This window comes from Prionailurus viverrinus, chromosome D3 (assembly GCF_022837055.1).
Source record: "Prionailurus viverrinus isolate Anna chromosome D3, UM_Priviv_1.0, whole genome shotgun sequence".
In the NCBI taxonomy this organism is placed as follows: domain Eukaryota; kingdom Metazoa; phylum Chordata; class Mammalia; order Carnivora; family Felidae; genus Prionailurus; species Prionailurus viverrinus.
The window spans coordinates 64,033,481-64,050,952 of record NC_062572.1 but is presented as its reverse complement, the minus strand read 5'-3'; the positions used below and the strand labels follow the sequence as shown (position 1 = coordinate 64,050,952).

The following is a 17,472-nucleotide window of genomic DNA, read 5'->3' as shown; positions in this document are numbered from 1 at the left end:
ATCAAGAGTAGGGTACTCGACTGACTGAGCCACCCAGAAGCCCCCTAAATTTTTCTTCTTTAAACTATCTTCATAATGTTCCACCGGTATTAACAAAAACATCAATGGTTCCCTCTTGACTACCGTTTTAAATTTTAATATTTATTTAATTTTGACAAAAAGACAGAGACAGAGCATGAGCAGGGAAAGGCTTCAGATTCTCTGAGCTGTCAGCACAGAGCCCGACGTGCGGTTCAAACTCACGAACCATGAGATCCTAACGTGAGCCCAAGTCAGACACTTAACCGACTGAGCCACCCAGGTGCCCCTTGACTATTTTAAAACAGTTTCTGTGGCCCCAAGCATCTGGTTCAAACGTCCACTATCCTCAATGTATGCACACACACTGCAGTCAGGTCAGTCCCCTAACCACTCCTAGTATGCACCCACTTGGTGCTCTTGCTCATGTTGTAGGAATTTCCAGAAAGACCTTCCAATCTCCACCTTTCCATATTCTACTCACCCTTCAAGTACAGGAGACACTTGATCTCTTCTAGGAAGTCTTCACAGACCCTGACGAGTTCACTCTTCTCTGATTTCCTAGAATAGGCCTTGCCTCTTAGACAACTTGTGCTGATGTTACCTAGCTCATCACTGTTTCATGTGTTTAACTCTTAGTTCCCTTCATAGATTACAAAGAAACTGATGCCATATGCCATATCTTAAAATTTTTCAGTGGTCCCAGATACACCCCTAATAGTCCTACACACAGAAAAATTTTAAGGACTGATAAAAGTAAAAGCCTCTCTACCTCCTCTATTAGCCAACCAGTGCAATGGTTTACCATGATAATAGCAGCTGTTCTGAAGTCGTAGAGTTGCACAACCTAGAATTTTCTGTAAAGTGGAATGAAGAACTGAACCATGACCTTACACCCACCATATCATGTTCCCAACAGAAGTTCTAAGCCAAAAATTCAAGAAGGCGTTCTTTAATCTTGAATCAAGAAAGCCTTCTAGAGCCACAGGATACATATGACTAAATAGTATTTATACTAATAAAATTAATTAAAATCAAACAAAATTAAAAATGTAGTGTTTCAATCACACATTCTACATTTCAGGTGTTCAGTAGCCTATGTGCAGCATTATAGATAATTTCCATCACTGCAGAAAGTTTCATTGGACAGCTCTGTTGTAGATGAATAAGCTAGAAGAGTTAAGATAAACTCCTATTTCCTATTCACAGTATTCCAAATGTTTGGTCATTTCAGGACACTACCTAGGAGTGTTAAATAGACAGTGATTCTAAACTATAAAAGTGCCAACACAGTCCTATTCAAAACCTATCCAAAACTTTCCATCCTTTAAAGTCCTTGACTATCTCCATCACCTTAGTATATTAATTGTCTTTTTCTGTGTGTTTACACAGAAATTTACTTCCAAATGAACAATACAGATAACCAGAACATATAGCCATTGCTTTGTTCAGGTCTCCCTGACCACCAAGTAAACACACAATGGTCACAGCTATTTCCTTTGACTGAGGGTCTACATTGGTGCTCATGATAAAGGTCAAAACTCTTCCAAGCCAACGTTATTCTACAAAAAGAAAAGTCCATCTAAAATACAGATGACAGTGTCATTTATATCATGACAATTATATATGAAGGACAAATTTAGATCAAGACTAAAAGACGTAGATTTGAATCATTTCTGAATCTTCTGGTCACAGCAGTAAGTAGATTCTACAAAGCACTCTAAGGTATTCCCTTGAAACCTATCATCTTCAAGTAGAAATGCAGACAAAACTGTCCAGGTACCCATTGTCAGATGACATCAGTGGGCTACCTGCTTCCTGGCAATTTCATTTTGTGAGGTAAATAACCTTTATTACCTTGAAAGGTCTTAACAGTCATAGAAAAACATGTCAAAGCATCCAAAGTTTACTTTCAATTTCGACATACTGGAATAGCTATAAAAATAAAAAAGTGGAACGATTTATAGATCCTGATGCCTAACACTTTACAGATTGGAGACTATAACTCCCCTCTGTGGCTTAAAAGGTTGACACTATTCATTTTAAAAGGATTGTCTGTACAACTATAGGCCCCTAAGGATTCAGCTATAGCAGGAATCCCATTTAAATCACTGGAAAGGCAACAAATGAAAAAGGAAATTCAAAATGTTCAGAAGAAAATAGCACAATCAATTAAAATTTTTATGTTATATAATAAGAGTACGCTTAGAGTGAGAGGCCTTGAAAATGTTACATTTGATTAATATTTTTATACTATTTTGTCCATGTTCAAAGGAAGAGAATGTTCATTTTAAACCAAGTACTGAAATTATTTTCCATATTTTCACCCGACAATCACAAAAGCAGTGTCTACCAACGTCAGAAGCCCCCATCAATAGCTTTTTCCTCCTCGTGAGTATTTCTGAATATGTAATATGCAGACTGTAACTACAGGAAAAACAATTACTCTTCTGAGAAGGAACAGACACAGCACATGCTATTGCTTCAATGAATCAGAGATATAGCAGGAAAACACAAATCAAATCTAAGTTTGATGGAATGCTTATAAGACTGGGAGTTGGAGTTGCACTTTGTTTATCGTCTATGGAGAAAAAAAAGCACTCTTTCTGAATGGAAGCTACTGCCTTGTTGGAAATTGTTCCTCTAACAGTGTTCCTATTGTTTAGCTGTTTTCAAAATGGTTTGAAAATTTTCCTACTTGAAATAAGAGATCAAAGTTTCTATCACAACTAACTTGAGATTCTACAATGAAATCTGGTCTCCAATTAAATCTGAATACAGAATTTTAAAACACCATTTAATCAGTATACGCACACATAGCTCTTACATAGTGACTACTCTAGACTATAAATTCTGAGCCAGAGAAAACTCTTTATAGATAGTGCGAGAAAACAAAAATACCTATAAAGGTATTTTTAAGTAAATGACTTAAAAAATTAAATTAAAATTAATTTAAAAATACCTCAGAAGCTTGCAAGTACTTACTCAAAAACTCAGCAACGTGCTGAGTGCTACATTTTTTTTTATTTCCTTTTAAATATTTACTTAGATGTTCATGAGGAAATTTTCCATAACACCAGTGAATAGACACACATTTAAGAAATTAGATTGGAATATGGAGAACATTAGGAAGCAAGAGATTACATTACAAAGAAATAGGTATTTGTTAATATGTGAATTTCCAAGTAAACTTTTCAAAATAAAAATGGTGATTAACAACTAGACAAAACATTCTGTGGGTGTTTTTTAAGGACATACTGAAAATTATTGTGAAAGAAATATAGTTTTATGAATATTATATTAAAGTGCTAAAACAAAAGTAGGAACTATTTTTCTTTCCATTACTAAGATCAATAGGGAAAAAAAGTTACAGGTTCCAAAGCATTGGGGGTGGGGGGGGGGGGGTGACAAATTTAGTTACAATTGTTGATAGCAGTTTTTCTTCATCATAAAGGGAACCATAAATGTTAAAACTAAACAATTATTTACTGTTTATGTCCATAATGGACAGCTATGTTTGTATAAGAGTCCTCTGATTTAGTTCCCTATTTCTTGGTTACAAGGGCAGTGTCCAAAATAACATTATGTTTGGAGAATGGGGGAATGAAGTTAAGGCTTGATTTGATCTACAGCACAGTTTTCCAAACTCAGTCTAAAACAAGACAGTATTTTGTTTCATTTCTTCATGGAAAGCAAAATGCCTCATTATACTTCAAAAATAATGAGTTTTCAAAATGGGTATCTATTCATTTCTACTGTTTAAACAAACACAGTCAAGGAGTATTTTAGATCAGAGATAATTTCCATAGTTAAATACTATCCAGTATGTCAATAAGTTTAAACATTTCTGAATGTACAGAAGGCATCAGGTAAGGCTGGCCCAGCTGGCTTGGACCTTCATTTGCTCTATAAAACTGGATAAGTCTCTCTTGTCTAGTGTTTAAACATAGTGCCTTCTTTCATTTAACCAATATATTACTCATTGGGGCTTAAGCTACTTGTCCTTTACACTGTAATATCCTGTGACAGATAAAGGGAGCCAAGCTTCATATTGCTTGTGTCTCAGGAAGTCAGTTAAACTTTCTATGGTCTTAGTTTCTTCCTTCAACTCAAAAGGGAACCTTTCTCATGTAAAATACAGATACTTCTACTTGTCCTATTGAACTTCATGGGAACAAGTGAGAAAAGGTCACTGAAAGTATTCTATAAATGGCAAAGTGCTAAGTAAATGATCTAATTCTAACTGAGGTTCTACCCAGTTGAGTTACATCATGCCTCTCTCTGCCTCAGTTTCTTCATTTATGAGAGAGGTAACTTCAAATTCCAACTTCCTGTGTTTGCATGATTCCAATGTTTTGTTAAACAATGTGAAAATACACACTCCTCAAGGACTGTGATGTATCATACTTTACTTAAATAGCATAAAAGGCAAACAGACATCAAACTACAAAACCATTACCCAGTTTTATCTTAGATCGTGGCAAATCAGTAAAGGGAAGACAAACAGTGGTGCCAACAAGCATTTCCACGAGCACAGTTGTAAAGAAGCACAGCCAGAGAGATGTAAGTACTACACTTAGGCTTTTGATGACTTCTTATACCTTATTTTAAACTGCCTTTATGTTTATAGTATGGGGAAAAAAATAGTCCTCACCAGTAATAAGAAAATAAACAGAAAATTATTTCACATACCAGTATAAATAATTAGCCAGTGTTGAGTTTTTGCAGGCTCTTGATATCAAGAAGGTACAGAGATCTTGCTGAAAGAATTAAAAGAAATGTATATTTATTACCATCTGCTAATAACAAGAAGGAAAGAAGAGAGTCTGTTTCTCTATCGTTTTGATCTACATATCTCGTCACAGATCAGATTTTCACATATCCATCTATCCCACCATCCCTTCATCCAATATTTATTCTCAATCAGGCAGAATATGAGAGGCTAACGACATCACAGTTCACAGAGTTACTTGTCCTACTAGAGTTTAACACTTCGTGGAGGACAAACATCAAAGAAAGTCAGAGGAATAATTCAGAAAACAGGAGGTCAGAAAAGGCAGCGATGGGGATGTGCTATTAGGCAAGACCAAAATGACACTATGTACAGGGGCCCTAAACTTGACTGTTAAAGAAATTTTAAAGAGGCCTGTTAGAGCTAAATATGGTGAACATGAAAGTAAAGGAGGCTGAAAAGGCAGGCAAAGCCCAATTGTGCAAGACCTTTAAGGTCATACTATTGAGTATGGATTTTGTCTGCAAAGCAATGGATACCGAACAAAAGGTCTTAGGCAGAAGAATGAGATGATCTGATTTCTATTTTATGAAAATGACTCCAGCTGCTCTGAGAAGTATAGGCCTGAGATCAGTTAGGATGCTTATTACAGTAGTCTGCAAAAGTGAACCTTGAGAATGAAGATAGAGAGGAAAAAACAGATTTTTAAAACATTTGGGAAGTATAATTAATAAGACTTGCTGACGGAAAGGAAGAAGGAAGGAAAAGAATGGACAGTAACTTCCAAATGTATAGGTTTAACAAATGGGCTGATCTGCTACTTCACAGATGGAAATTCCAACTGAGGAACAGGTTGGAGTGTGGGGAAAGAGTTGTATTTTGAAATATTAACTTTGAAATGCCTGTCGGATATATAAAGGAGATCAAGTAGGTTTCTGGATATATGAATCTAAAACTCAGATGAGAGAAATGTGCAAGACATATAAATTTGAGTTTATCAGTACTGCCTGGGGCAAGAGTATAAATCGAGACCTTGAGGAACATTAAAATGTCAGGCAGCAGAGAAAGTGCTGACAAAGGGAACTGAGAAGGCGCAGCCAGAGAAGTGAGGAGGAAAACATGGGCTGTACAGTATCATCTAAACCATGAGAAGTGTCCTTCAAGAAGGGAGCCATTTACTTTGCTGAATACTACAAAGAGGAACTGAGAAGTATATATAACCACAAAAATTAAAGTCATTTCCCACTTTAGCAAAATAAGTTTTGATATAAAGATGGGAAGCCAAGGCCAGAATGATGTGGATTAAAGAATGGAAAGAAAGGAAGAAGAGTCAGTTTGTACAAACAACTCCTTTTAGAAGCTTGATCATAAAGGTGCTGTTTCAAAGGATATGGTGTCAAGAGTTTGTTTTGTTTTGTTTTGTTTTGTTTTATTTTTGAATTTTTCAGATAAGAGATACTGACATATTTGAATATTTCTACCAGGAAAAGAAGAGAATGTATCTTTGAAGGGAGTTATATTTCTTCTGTGTAAGAAAACAGAAGGAAAGGATGGAAAAGGATTCTGTAAATCCTGGTGATGGGAAATTGAGACCATTCTTACCTAGTGACTTCTATTTGTTTCCATTAAGTGTGAGGCAGGGCATGAAGAACAGAGTAGAAAAAGTAGGAAGGAGTCACTGCAGAGCAGGGAGAGCAACCCAACCCACTGAGAGAAATGTAAGATGGCAGACAGCATTGAGTGCCCACCTGATGTCTATGATCATGAATTTAGAGTAATGCCAACATGCTAGGCTATGTGCTTTTCTTCAGCAATATTCAGGTATAAAGCAATTAGGTAAGTAGCCTTATCAAGAGCTGAGATTTTACTAGGGGAACTGAAGGTACTAATAAAAAAAATGACTAAAATGCTGAGCCAAGGGATAAAAGCTATATTCGGAGGAAAGCAAATATTGAAGGGGGCTGATGAACAAAAAAAGGGGTAGAGATCAACAGACTAGAAGTGTCTATGTGGTAGGGGTATTTCAGAAAGTAAGCTCTAGTAATAAAAGGTTGTTATCACAAAGCAGATATGCCAGATGCTGTCAGAAGTGGCAAGAATTTTATCTAATTTTAGAGCTAAAACCTCAGCACTAGATTTTAAATGGGCAACATTTAAATGTCCAGTAAGGAAATGCCTCAACCAGAAAGCCATAATACTGAATCCATGTATGCAACAGGTGGAATCTAAGCCTAAAGTTTATCTCTGGCTTTCTGAGAAGGACATTATGGTCTTATATAGTTTTATAAATATACTTGAATAGAGAACATATATTTCACTTGACAGTGTGCTATTTTCATTAAAAAATGATTTACAGAGCATAAACAGGGAAGAATTAAATATAAAAATATTCGTGAAACAAATGTACTTTTTGCTAGTACATATATGTACTATCAATTTTTAAACTCAATTTAGGTGAGCACTTTTTAAAATTTTAAAATAACTAGAAAAAAATGTGCTTTAGGGAAAAAATGATCTCCTATTAAAGGTCAAAGATATAAAAAAAAAACAGTAAATAAGAACACAGATAAATACCTCTAAATACTTATTACTACTGTTTACAACAATAATATTATCTAATTAGGGAATTAAATAAGATAGGACTGAGTCACTGGGTAAAAGTGACATACAAATAAAGAGGTACACTGTTTTGGAGGAGGATAATATTTCTTATGCCAAATTTAAAAGATGGATGTTAAAATATCTAGCACAGTTAAAGAATTGATAAAGACAATATAACCTCCAAGTTAGGGGTAGAGACAAAGGATAGGAAGGGGATCCAGCCAAATAGAGGCAAGGAAAAAATATTTAAGGAGAGAAAAGTACCAACACATCAGATGAGGAAATAAATCCAAATAGAGCTCAAAACACAATAAAAATGGGGTAAAACCTCCAGTTAAAAGACAATAGTGTTAAACAGGATTGAAAAACGAACTCTAGCTATATGCTTTCCAGAGAAAAACTCAAATGAAAGGACTGAAAAGTGTACCAGTGAACACTGATCAAGACGAAGTTCCATTACTATCAAACAAAACAGACTTTAAGGCAAACAATATGATTAAACATAAAGGAGGTTACTAATAAACAGTGATAAAAGAATCAATTTACTCGAATGCACCTAATAAAACAATTTCAAAATATTTAAAGCAAACATCAACAGGGGGCAAAAAGGAGAAATTGACAATTATACCATGATACAGGGGTATTTTTACCCTAGTTCTTAAGATATCAAACACAGAAAAACTTCAAGCTTGTTCTAGTGATAAATGTACAATAGTGTACAATTAGGGAATATATCTTCTTTTCAAGAATCCAAGGAATTTGTGGAAAATGACCATATTTGAGCAATTAGATTAACTGAGTTTCTATTTTGTTTCTAACATTTAGCCAGACATGCATAGTGGTTTCCTAAAACTCTAAGAACAGGGAAAGGAATGATGGGAAAAGGCAAGACACTCCTCAAGTGCAAAAGAGAAGACTAGAATGTTAGTATCTGCAGTGATAAAAGAGGGAATTTCAGCTTGGTCAGATAGTAATACCTAGACATCTCTAAACACTTAATCATTTAGAAGTACCTTAAAGGGGATGACTGCATGTACAGCATTATTACTCTGCTGGGAGCAATACAGGAAAGGGGAGGGGAAAAGTACTCAAAATAAGTCCCAGTGCTTTCTGGGAAAGTTTGAATTACATAAGCCCTTTAAGAAACTATTCAGCTGAGAAAAGGCAGAATGGCTTAATCACTAAGTAATAACAGGTCAAACAGACATGTACAATGGTGTATCCAAACATTGGGGAATATACCTTCTTTCACAAGAGAAGGAAATCAGAAATATGTAAAAACTATGACAGGGTGTACAACTGTATTCTGAATATAACATTCAGAATCCAATCACCTCACACACTCTTCAATGTAAACTATCCTAGTTTAAGCCACCAACAAGTCTTATGTGGATTATTTTAATAGCTTCTCAGAAAAGTCATTTGGTAACATGGCCTACAAGGCCCTGCATGGCTAATCTCCCGCTCTTTCTTGGACTCATTCTTCTCCCATGCTCCCTTCTTCTCACTCTCTGGAGCTAGGCATCCTCTGCTCTTCCTCACACACTTAAGCTCTAGCCTCTATACTGGCTGTTCCCTCTGCCTCACATGCTCCTTTCCCCAGACCATCCACATGGTTGTTCCCTCACCTCTATCACCTTTACAAAAGATGTTACTTTTTCAGGGAGGCCTTCCCTGACCGCTTTTCAAAATCACAACTGTCTAACCCCACCCCAACACCCCCTAATCATCCCTCTCTGATTTATTTTTTCCTTAAAAAGTAGATATTATTATCTTTTCTACTATATATAAGTATCACTATCATCAGCCTAAACACCAGAATATAAGCTCCATGAAGACAAAGATTTGACTCTTTTGTTCTCTCTTGCACCATCCCTCACACCTTGAATAGTTTCTGGTACATAATAAGAGCTTAAAAAATATGTGTGAGGGGTGCCTAGGTGTCTGTCGATTAAGCATCTGACTTTTGGTTTCAGCTCAGGTAATGATCTCAGGGCTCATGAATTCGAAACCCGCATCAGGATCCACATTGACAGTGCAGACCCTGCTTGGGATTCTTTCTCTCCCTGTCTCTCTCTCTCAAAATAAATAAACTTAAAGGACGCTTGAGTGGCTCAGTTGGTTAAGCATCCAACTTCTTTCGGCTCAGGTCATGATCTCATGGTTAATGAGTTTGAGCCCCACGTCAGGCTCTGTGCTGACAGCTCAAAGCCTGCAGCCTGCTTCAGATTCTGTGTGTGTCTCTATCTCTGTCCCTCCCCTGCTCACACACTCTCTCTCTCTCAAAAGTAAATAAAATTAAAAAAAAATTTTAATATAAAAAAATTAAATTAAATTAAAATTTTAATTTACATTTAAAATCTAAAAAAATTTTAATATAAAAAATAAAAATTTTAAAAATAATAAACTTTTTTTAAAAAAGTGTGTGAAAGGATGAATTATTGAATCAATCTATCAGTACCTTAGCTTTGAAAAGGCCAAACAATTAAACTGGAGCTAAATGGTTCTTTACTTAAAGGGCTCCCCTAAGGATTCTATGATCCTATAATGTAAAATTCTTTTTAAAATATTTCCTATTATATCAAAAGGTAGGCAGATATCAAACTCTGGTTAACAGTAATAAAAACAGGAATAATGCACTCATCAACATTAACTCCTAATATCTGACTAAAAGCAGTATGATATACATTAAAAAAAAATTAGCTGAACTTTCTAGTATCAAAGCATGTACTATTTGTTTTCAACATCAGAGATGTGAAAAGTTCTTCTCAAATTAGAAGTCTTGGGGAGAAATTCAACAACATACTACATCAGCTTCTGCAAATGTACTTCCAAAAGTACCTTTCAGAGTAGTGCCAGCCTATTTGGCCGATTTTACCTCAAAAATCAGTCTACTTATTTAGAAGAACTTCACTTAATTTTTCTCTATGAGTTAAAAACAGCTACTTAGTATAAAAGTCCCAGTATCAAAGTCATACATTTCTACAATGTAATCATAAATACCGACAATTACAGTAATATTCATAAATGTTAACAATAAATATTCTGAGTTTCCTTAATAAAATATTTACGCCCAGTTTATTTTCACATTTCTCATTAATCCATTTATATGCCCAAAGCACCAATAAAATGCCTTGAATTGAAGACTATCTGGCACTTTTTGCTGAGAAGAAAGTCATAAACATACATCATAAAACAAGTTATTTAATAAGGTTGTAATATTTTGTTTATTAATCAAAATCAATGTTTTAAAGACCAACATAAAATGTTCATTTGAAATCTTATAAGATTTCTCCTGTAGGAAACTTGAAAAGCTTTGTACTCACCTCTAGATTTTCACCATCTGAACTGTCTTTTGTTTTGGATGCAGGAGGAGGGGAAGACACTGGAGGAAGAGGGCTGGTTATAATTTGGGAGCTGAAAAAGTAATAGGAGATATAACTGATAGGTAAAATACTCTGCCTATAAGAGAAGATATACATTTTTTAGCATAGTTCACCTCAGCTCTGTCTGGTTAAAGCATCACTTCCTAAAGCATGTTGTGTGCAACACTAGAGTCACATAGCCTGGAAAAAGCCTATAGTCAACAAATATGGGCCACAGTCCTCTCGGAAGATTTTTGTGCAAGCTGGCATATTAAAGGTTTTTGATAAGTACTGTAGTTTTTTAAAAGCCCATTTTAATTTAAACCACCATTTCCCAAACATTTCTGCCCACAAGAGCAGCCCATCTCTTTTTTTATCTTTTTACAAAATATAGAAGTTAGTGAGCAGCAGACCGTAATTGGGAAATACTCAATTACAGCTTACATTACATTGTAAAATCTTAACAGACTTCTAACAAAATATTCTAGGTGGCAGAAGTAAGGAAGAAGGTAAATAAGCATGACTGGAGACAGAAGACCTCCAATGTACAGTGGAAGACAAAGTCAATGGTCTGTTCTTTTAAAAACAAAAAATATAAAGCAGACGATAGAAGAAAAAAAATGATCTTTTCCGTTTTTCTGTTCTTCTTCAAATGAAACACAGAAGATAAAAACAGCAGTATCATAATCATAGTGAAAAATTCAAAAACACAAACTTAAGCCCATGGGATAACTGTAATCATTGGACTAATTCAGGAAATCTGAATTCTAGACCTCATCCGTCATTAACAAATCTCATGACCTTCACAAAATAATTTTCATCACTGAGCCTCAGGTTTCTCACCCAAAGGTTCCTATTTGTCTCAAATTCTTTAAGATTTTATGGAAACTAAAATGGCAAAGTAGAAAGAACATGGGCTTTAGAGTCAACTCTACCATTTGTAGGATATAAGACTCTGGACAATTAACTTCTTGTTCCGTCCTTCATTTCTAAATTAGAGATATGAATATGTACTTCAGAGGATTATTAAAATGACTTAATGTATGTGGGCCCCCTCACAGTGTCTGCTACAGAGGTGGGAGATCTTAATTGTCATTGTTGTTAACAGCTTTTAATTCAAGTACTATGGCATTTTTGTTTTTATTATGACTACTAAAACGGTGCAAAGCATAAAGGTGTAAAACATAAACTTTACAATAAAATATTTGAGTCCACTACCATGCCCCACCATTTGTTTTATTTTTGCATGAGCACTTTCTAACTCTTACCAAGCACTATCTTAAATGCTTTATGTGTATTAACTCATTTAATCTTCCAACAACCTGCAAAAATCAGTTACTATTATTATATTCCCATTTTTAAGATGAGAAACTGGGGCCAAGCAGAGATTATGCACCTTACACAAGTTTACACAGCTAGTAAGTGGCAGAGTCAAGATTTTCACTCAAGTATTCTGACTCCACAGCTTGCAAAACACTGCTCTGTAATACAGTAATGTGTGTTCTGTGAGTGCATATGTCACATTTATTGGTACAACTTTAAACTTAGTACAAACTAGGGCTTGGTACATCTAAGGAAAAAGGAAAGGAGAAGTTTGAAAAGAGGGGAGACTATTAGATTTGAACATAAGTCCTCCCTGCATATCCATACCTATCTATTTCTGCAGAATTGATTCCAGAATTTGACACACTCTCTGACACTGAACCCTGACTATCCTTCTTGGTAGGTTCTAATCCATTCTTTATGTCATCAAAATTTTCATATTTGAGAGCCTGGACCAGCTGTAATAGGTACATCAACAAATCCTGGAAAACAAACAAAAATAGGCTAATATTAGAAAAACAAATGCAACTGATTATAGACATCATTTATTCTTAAATATCAAGCTAACAGTTTAGTTTCATCTACCACTTATCAGCTGCGCTACTTTTGGCAAGTTAACTGGGTTATTTAACCTCTTGCTGCCTCACGGGGTCCTCATCTGTAAAATGGACAAAATCATCTATACCTTAGAGATAAGTTGTGAGGATTAAATCAGTTAACAGAAGAGGTCACAAAACAGTGCCTGGCACAGAGTAAATGGCCAATAAATGCATTTAAAGTGGTATCCAAAAAGCAAGGCAGAAAACAAAAACAAGGATTAAGATGGTTCATGTAAAACTAAAAAATTTAGAAAGGATCCTTTTTTCAGCAATAGATCAGATAATGGCATTTTATGTCTAAGATTTCATAAGAAACTCCAAATTTTCAAGTTCTCAAAGAATTCCTGTTGCATAAACTTTTCTGGTTAGGATTTTTTTTTTTAATCCTGAGTCCTTTCTTCTTTTTTTTCCTTGAGAGCTCAGGTTTTAGAGAATTTGGGTTGCTACCTAAATGGAAAAATCCTATAAAACAGACACTTTAATTTTAACACTCTTGGTTACGGGAAAAGCTTACTTTCCTGCCAACTAGCAATAATGGCTTAAAAAAACAAATGCCCAAGGTTAAATTTCCCATACTGATATTGACAATCAACACGATAATTAGGACTCAAAAGTGTAAACAAAATCGTTTTTACTTTTCTGAGTTTTCCTTTAATGTAAAAAGACTCTTCCAGTTTAATGTTTAGCATGGATATGAAGCCTATCTTACTCTCCATAAATGTAGTTCTTAGCCCTTCTCAATGACTGTTAAGAAAACTCCCAAAGTGTCACTTTTAAAACCAATTATAAACTGAAGAAATCCACACAACTCAAACACTTTTTTAAAGTTTCATTATCTTCGAGTTCTAGTTGCTACTCACCTAGTTAGCCCCTCAAAACTCATAATCAGATAATTGTTGAGACTTGATGAATACCACCTCAATCTCAGTCTCCTCTTTAGGCCTATAAGCCAAGTGAAATCCCCTGTCAGAACTTCAGTCGGGATCCACACTTTCCTTCCTTACTTGTAACAGCTATAGAATTTGTAGTTATTTGCTTATTTACTCTTCATCTTCTCCAGTTTACTGCAAACTCCATGAGGACAAAGTCCACTCCCAACAACCTATTTTCCTTTACTTTATACTCTACTGTATTTTTTTTCGTACCTTTTTTCTTACATTGACATAGTCAATATTTTTATCATTATCTAAATAGCGACAGGGGAAGAATACACAGGATTTCACGACTATGATTTTGCCACAAAAATATTAAATAAAAGTTTAACTGGCCTATTCATTCATATTCAACTATACCAATGTCAGTGGCCAGAGAAATCAAATGACTGTATCAGAGCACCTCTACAGTGTTTTGTTCTCTAAAAATCTTTTTTTTTTAATGTTTGTTTATTTATTTTGAGAGAGAGAGAGACAGAGAGACAGAGTTCGAGCAGGACAGGGGCAGAGCAAGAGGGAGAGAAAAAGAATCCCAAGCAGACTGTCAGCACAGAGCCCCATGCAGGGCTCGATCACACAAAGCATAAGATCACAGCCTATGCGAAAATCAAGAGCTTAACGGACTGGGCCACCCAGGTGCCTCAAAACCATTTTTTAACTGGAGTAATAAACATCTGATTTTCTACTATTATTTTGAGACTTATGACATCTAATAGCAATAGGTACGCTTTTTCTAAGGGAAAAAAGGTGAATTTCATAACAAAAAATTGATTAATATATTTAATGACAAATATCCTTCTCAGGAGAATTAAGTAATTGTGTTTCACTGCTAAGCATGCTTCGAAAATGCTGCTGAGTATATCACCTGTTATGTTTTCCCAAATATAGAAGACTTTCCACATGAAATCAAAAGGGCTATATCGTTATTAAATTCCCCACAAAGGAGGAATTCAGAAGAAAACGTTCCTCTTTTTGTCACTCATCACTATCTGATTTGTTGGTTTGGTATTCTATATTCAAACTATACTTTCCTTCATTTGTACAAAGTCTATTTGCTCATTATATAGTCACATCTTGAAAAACATAAAATTCCTCTAAGCATGAAGGACATAGCATTGGAGTAAAACAAAAGAAAAGATCAGGTTTCCATCTGAGGCAATTCAGTAAAATTTCCCAAGAGCTATGGAATACTATCTAGATAGTGATCACCATTTCTCTCAATAACAAGTTAATTCTAATGCTTCAGGGTACACAGGCAAAATTCCGTATCAAAAATCACTAAGTGACTTCCCATTTCTTATTGAATTAAGAGTAATTCTTCATATAGGCATTTACAGTTAGAAGGACACAGGTTCTGATCTTACATCCTGAACAGCTAGCTACATACATCCCACATTCCAGTTAAAGTGAAATGCTTGCTATTTTCTTATTACTTTTCACTCTCCTTGCCTTTGCTCATTTTGGTCTCTCCACTTAAAATGTAAACTCATGTCCAACTGTGAACATTTACTCTTCCTTTAATGAGTATCTCAAATGCCACTTCCTCCTCAAACTCTAATGGGGAACCTCTCCTTTTGAACCACACAACAACAAGAAATACAGTTTTTAAAAAATTTCTAAAGGGACACCTGGGTGGCTCAGTTATTAAGCATCCGACTTCAGTTCAGGCCATCATCTCATGGTTTATGAGTTCGAGCCCCACACTGGGCTCTGTGCTGACAGCTCAGAGCCTGGAGCCTGCTTTGGATTCCGTGTCTCCCTCTCTCTGCCCCTCCCTACTCACGTTCTCAGTCTCTCTCTCTCAAAAATAAACATTAAAGAAAAAAAAATTTATAAAAATAAAAATAAAAAATTCCTAAATAGAATATTAGCAAATTAAATTCAGAAAGGTATTCAAAGATTAAGATCTCTAAAACCTAAAAAAAACTACCATATTTTGCAATTTAAAGTATACACAATGTTTCTATCATTATCCTCTACCTAACAACAAAAATTCTAAAATGGTCTGGAAATAGTTCAGTACCTGCATGAATACAGCTATCTCCAGAGACAATCAAATACTAAGCTAGAAGCTTGTGAGGGAATTGAAATAAGACAATCAAAAATTAGGACTGATAATTTTCTATTTAAATTCTGAACCCACATGAAGGTACTGTCTTGACTGTAGCCCAGAGGCCTTTAGCTAAACGCTATGACTCATATCAAACATTGAGAATTAATGATTTAAGTTAAATTTCCAATTAATTTCACAATAAATATTTCAACATTTCTACATTTCAAATAAATATGTAATAAATTTTACTTGTGATACAGTAAAGACAGTGAGGAAGAAGATAATATGCTGAATCACAATGCTTAGGATTGCTTTTTGACAGGAGAGTAAAAAACACTGTTCCAATAAAATTATACAACAGCTGAGATTTGCCTCCAAATAATCCGGTGAGGGGTAGGAAAAGGGGAAGAGAAAATAAGTGGTGTTACAGATGAAACAAGACTAGCTGTGAGCTGGCAACTGAAGATGGGTAAATTATATGTGAGCATTCACTAGACTATTTACTTTAGTGCTCATATTTTACTATAATTAAAGACATACATCGACCTTAGTGCTATGTTTTGCCACTACAAATTCAAAATGACCTTTTTTAAAAAAAAGATCTTCTGTATTAGTTATTCTATGGAATCAACATTGCTATATACATCGAGGCTTGAGAAAAGTTATCCTGTATCCCATAAGCCCTGCAGGCTAGCATAAATTATTAGGTTATGTTTGGAAAAGGCATTCATTCACCATATAAAAATTAGTACGTTAAAAAACTTGCTGGATTACTCTATCTTATTAGGAGTAACTCCAGTTCAAAATCCAGCCATGCTTTGTGTCCACAGAGTGTTCCTCCTTCCCTGGTGGTTTTATATGTATATAAATAGCCAGCATAAAGTTTGCAGGCTTGGCTTTCCAGAGGATTCAAAACCACCTTCAGAAAATCTACATATACACGTAATTGTCAGCAGCTGAAAGTTTAAAGGAGAAGTTTGAAGGAGAATAAGATGACCATGCATCTCTATGCTTTAAAGGCCCCAAGGGCTTCTCAAGGCTGCAATTAAATGTGGCTTGTTGTATACTGACTGATAGAGGGGATCTGAATTATTCCCTAGCTGGTGGCGCATTAAACCATTTTTCATTAGAATTCCTTTTTCCAGACAGAGCAATACAAGCTCTGCTGCCAGGTAAATGTCCTGGGAGAGATTGTCCTATCATGTAACAGATCAGGAAGTAAATTTTCATTTCACAGAAGAGTCCTTGGAGGAATATTTTAATTTTACTTCTGAAAACACACCTAGTATATCCTCTTCCCTTCTAAAAATCTCTCTTTCTCTCTCTCTGGTCTACCTATCTCTCTCTCTCTCCCTCTCTCTAACACACACACACACACACACACACACACACACACACACACACACACACACTGGACTGAGTGGGGAGGAGTAAATGAGTCTATAATCAGGCTCTAGTTTAAAATGTACCCAAAGAAGAGTAATGAGTAACAATGTACCTCATCATCTGCCTGTCGCAACCGGGCAACAGCATAACGCCTCACAGTTGGATTGGTGTAATGGGAGGATAAAAGCTCCAAGGAGTCCTCTACATCCATTGGCTTCCATTTTCCTAGAAGTTCCAATGCCTGTTTAGCCTCCTGAGGTAAATCCCAATTAACACATTTCAAGAATTTTGTTAAAGCCTAAAATCAGAAAAGATTTTAACATTAGAAACAACAGCCTATTACCTGGGAAAAGGAAAGGTCAAGAGTGAGTAGGCAGAGTTTCCCACTTGGTCCTGATGACAAAGTCACAGAATTGATGACAGACTCCATGTGTAACCACTAAACATAGTTACACATATGTTC

The 17,472-nt window shown here is 35.4% G+C and overlaps 1 protein-coding gene across 2 annotated transcripts in view; it reads right to left on the bottom strand.

Annotated features, from left to right (window-relative positions):
• The window catches only part of PIK3C3 (phosphatidylinositol 3-kinase catalytic subunit type 3), a 151,954-nt gene that overhangs the window by 66,425 nt on the left and 68,057 nt on the right, over nucleotides 1–17,472 (bottom strand). For both annotated transcript variants that reach the window (XM_047828089.1, XM_047828090.1), the window contains 4 exons: nucleotides 17,122–17,307; nucleotides 12,367–12,521; nucleotides 10,678–10,768; nucleotides 4,711–4,778 (listed from right to left, as the gene is read on the bottom strand). In XM_047828089.1, the coding sequence (XP_047684045.1) occupies nucleotides 4,711–4,778; nucleotides 10,678–10,768; nucleotides 12,367–12,521; nucleotides 17,122–17,307 (500 nt within the window). The remainder of the gene's footprint in view (nucleotides 1–4,710; nucleotides 4,779–10,677; nucleotides 10,769–12,366; nucleotides 12,522–17,121; nucleotides 17,308–17,472) is intronic.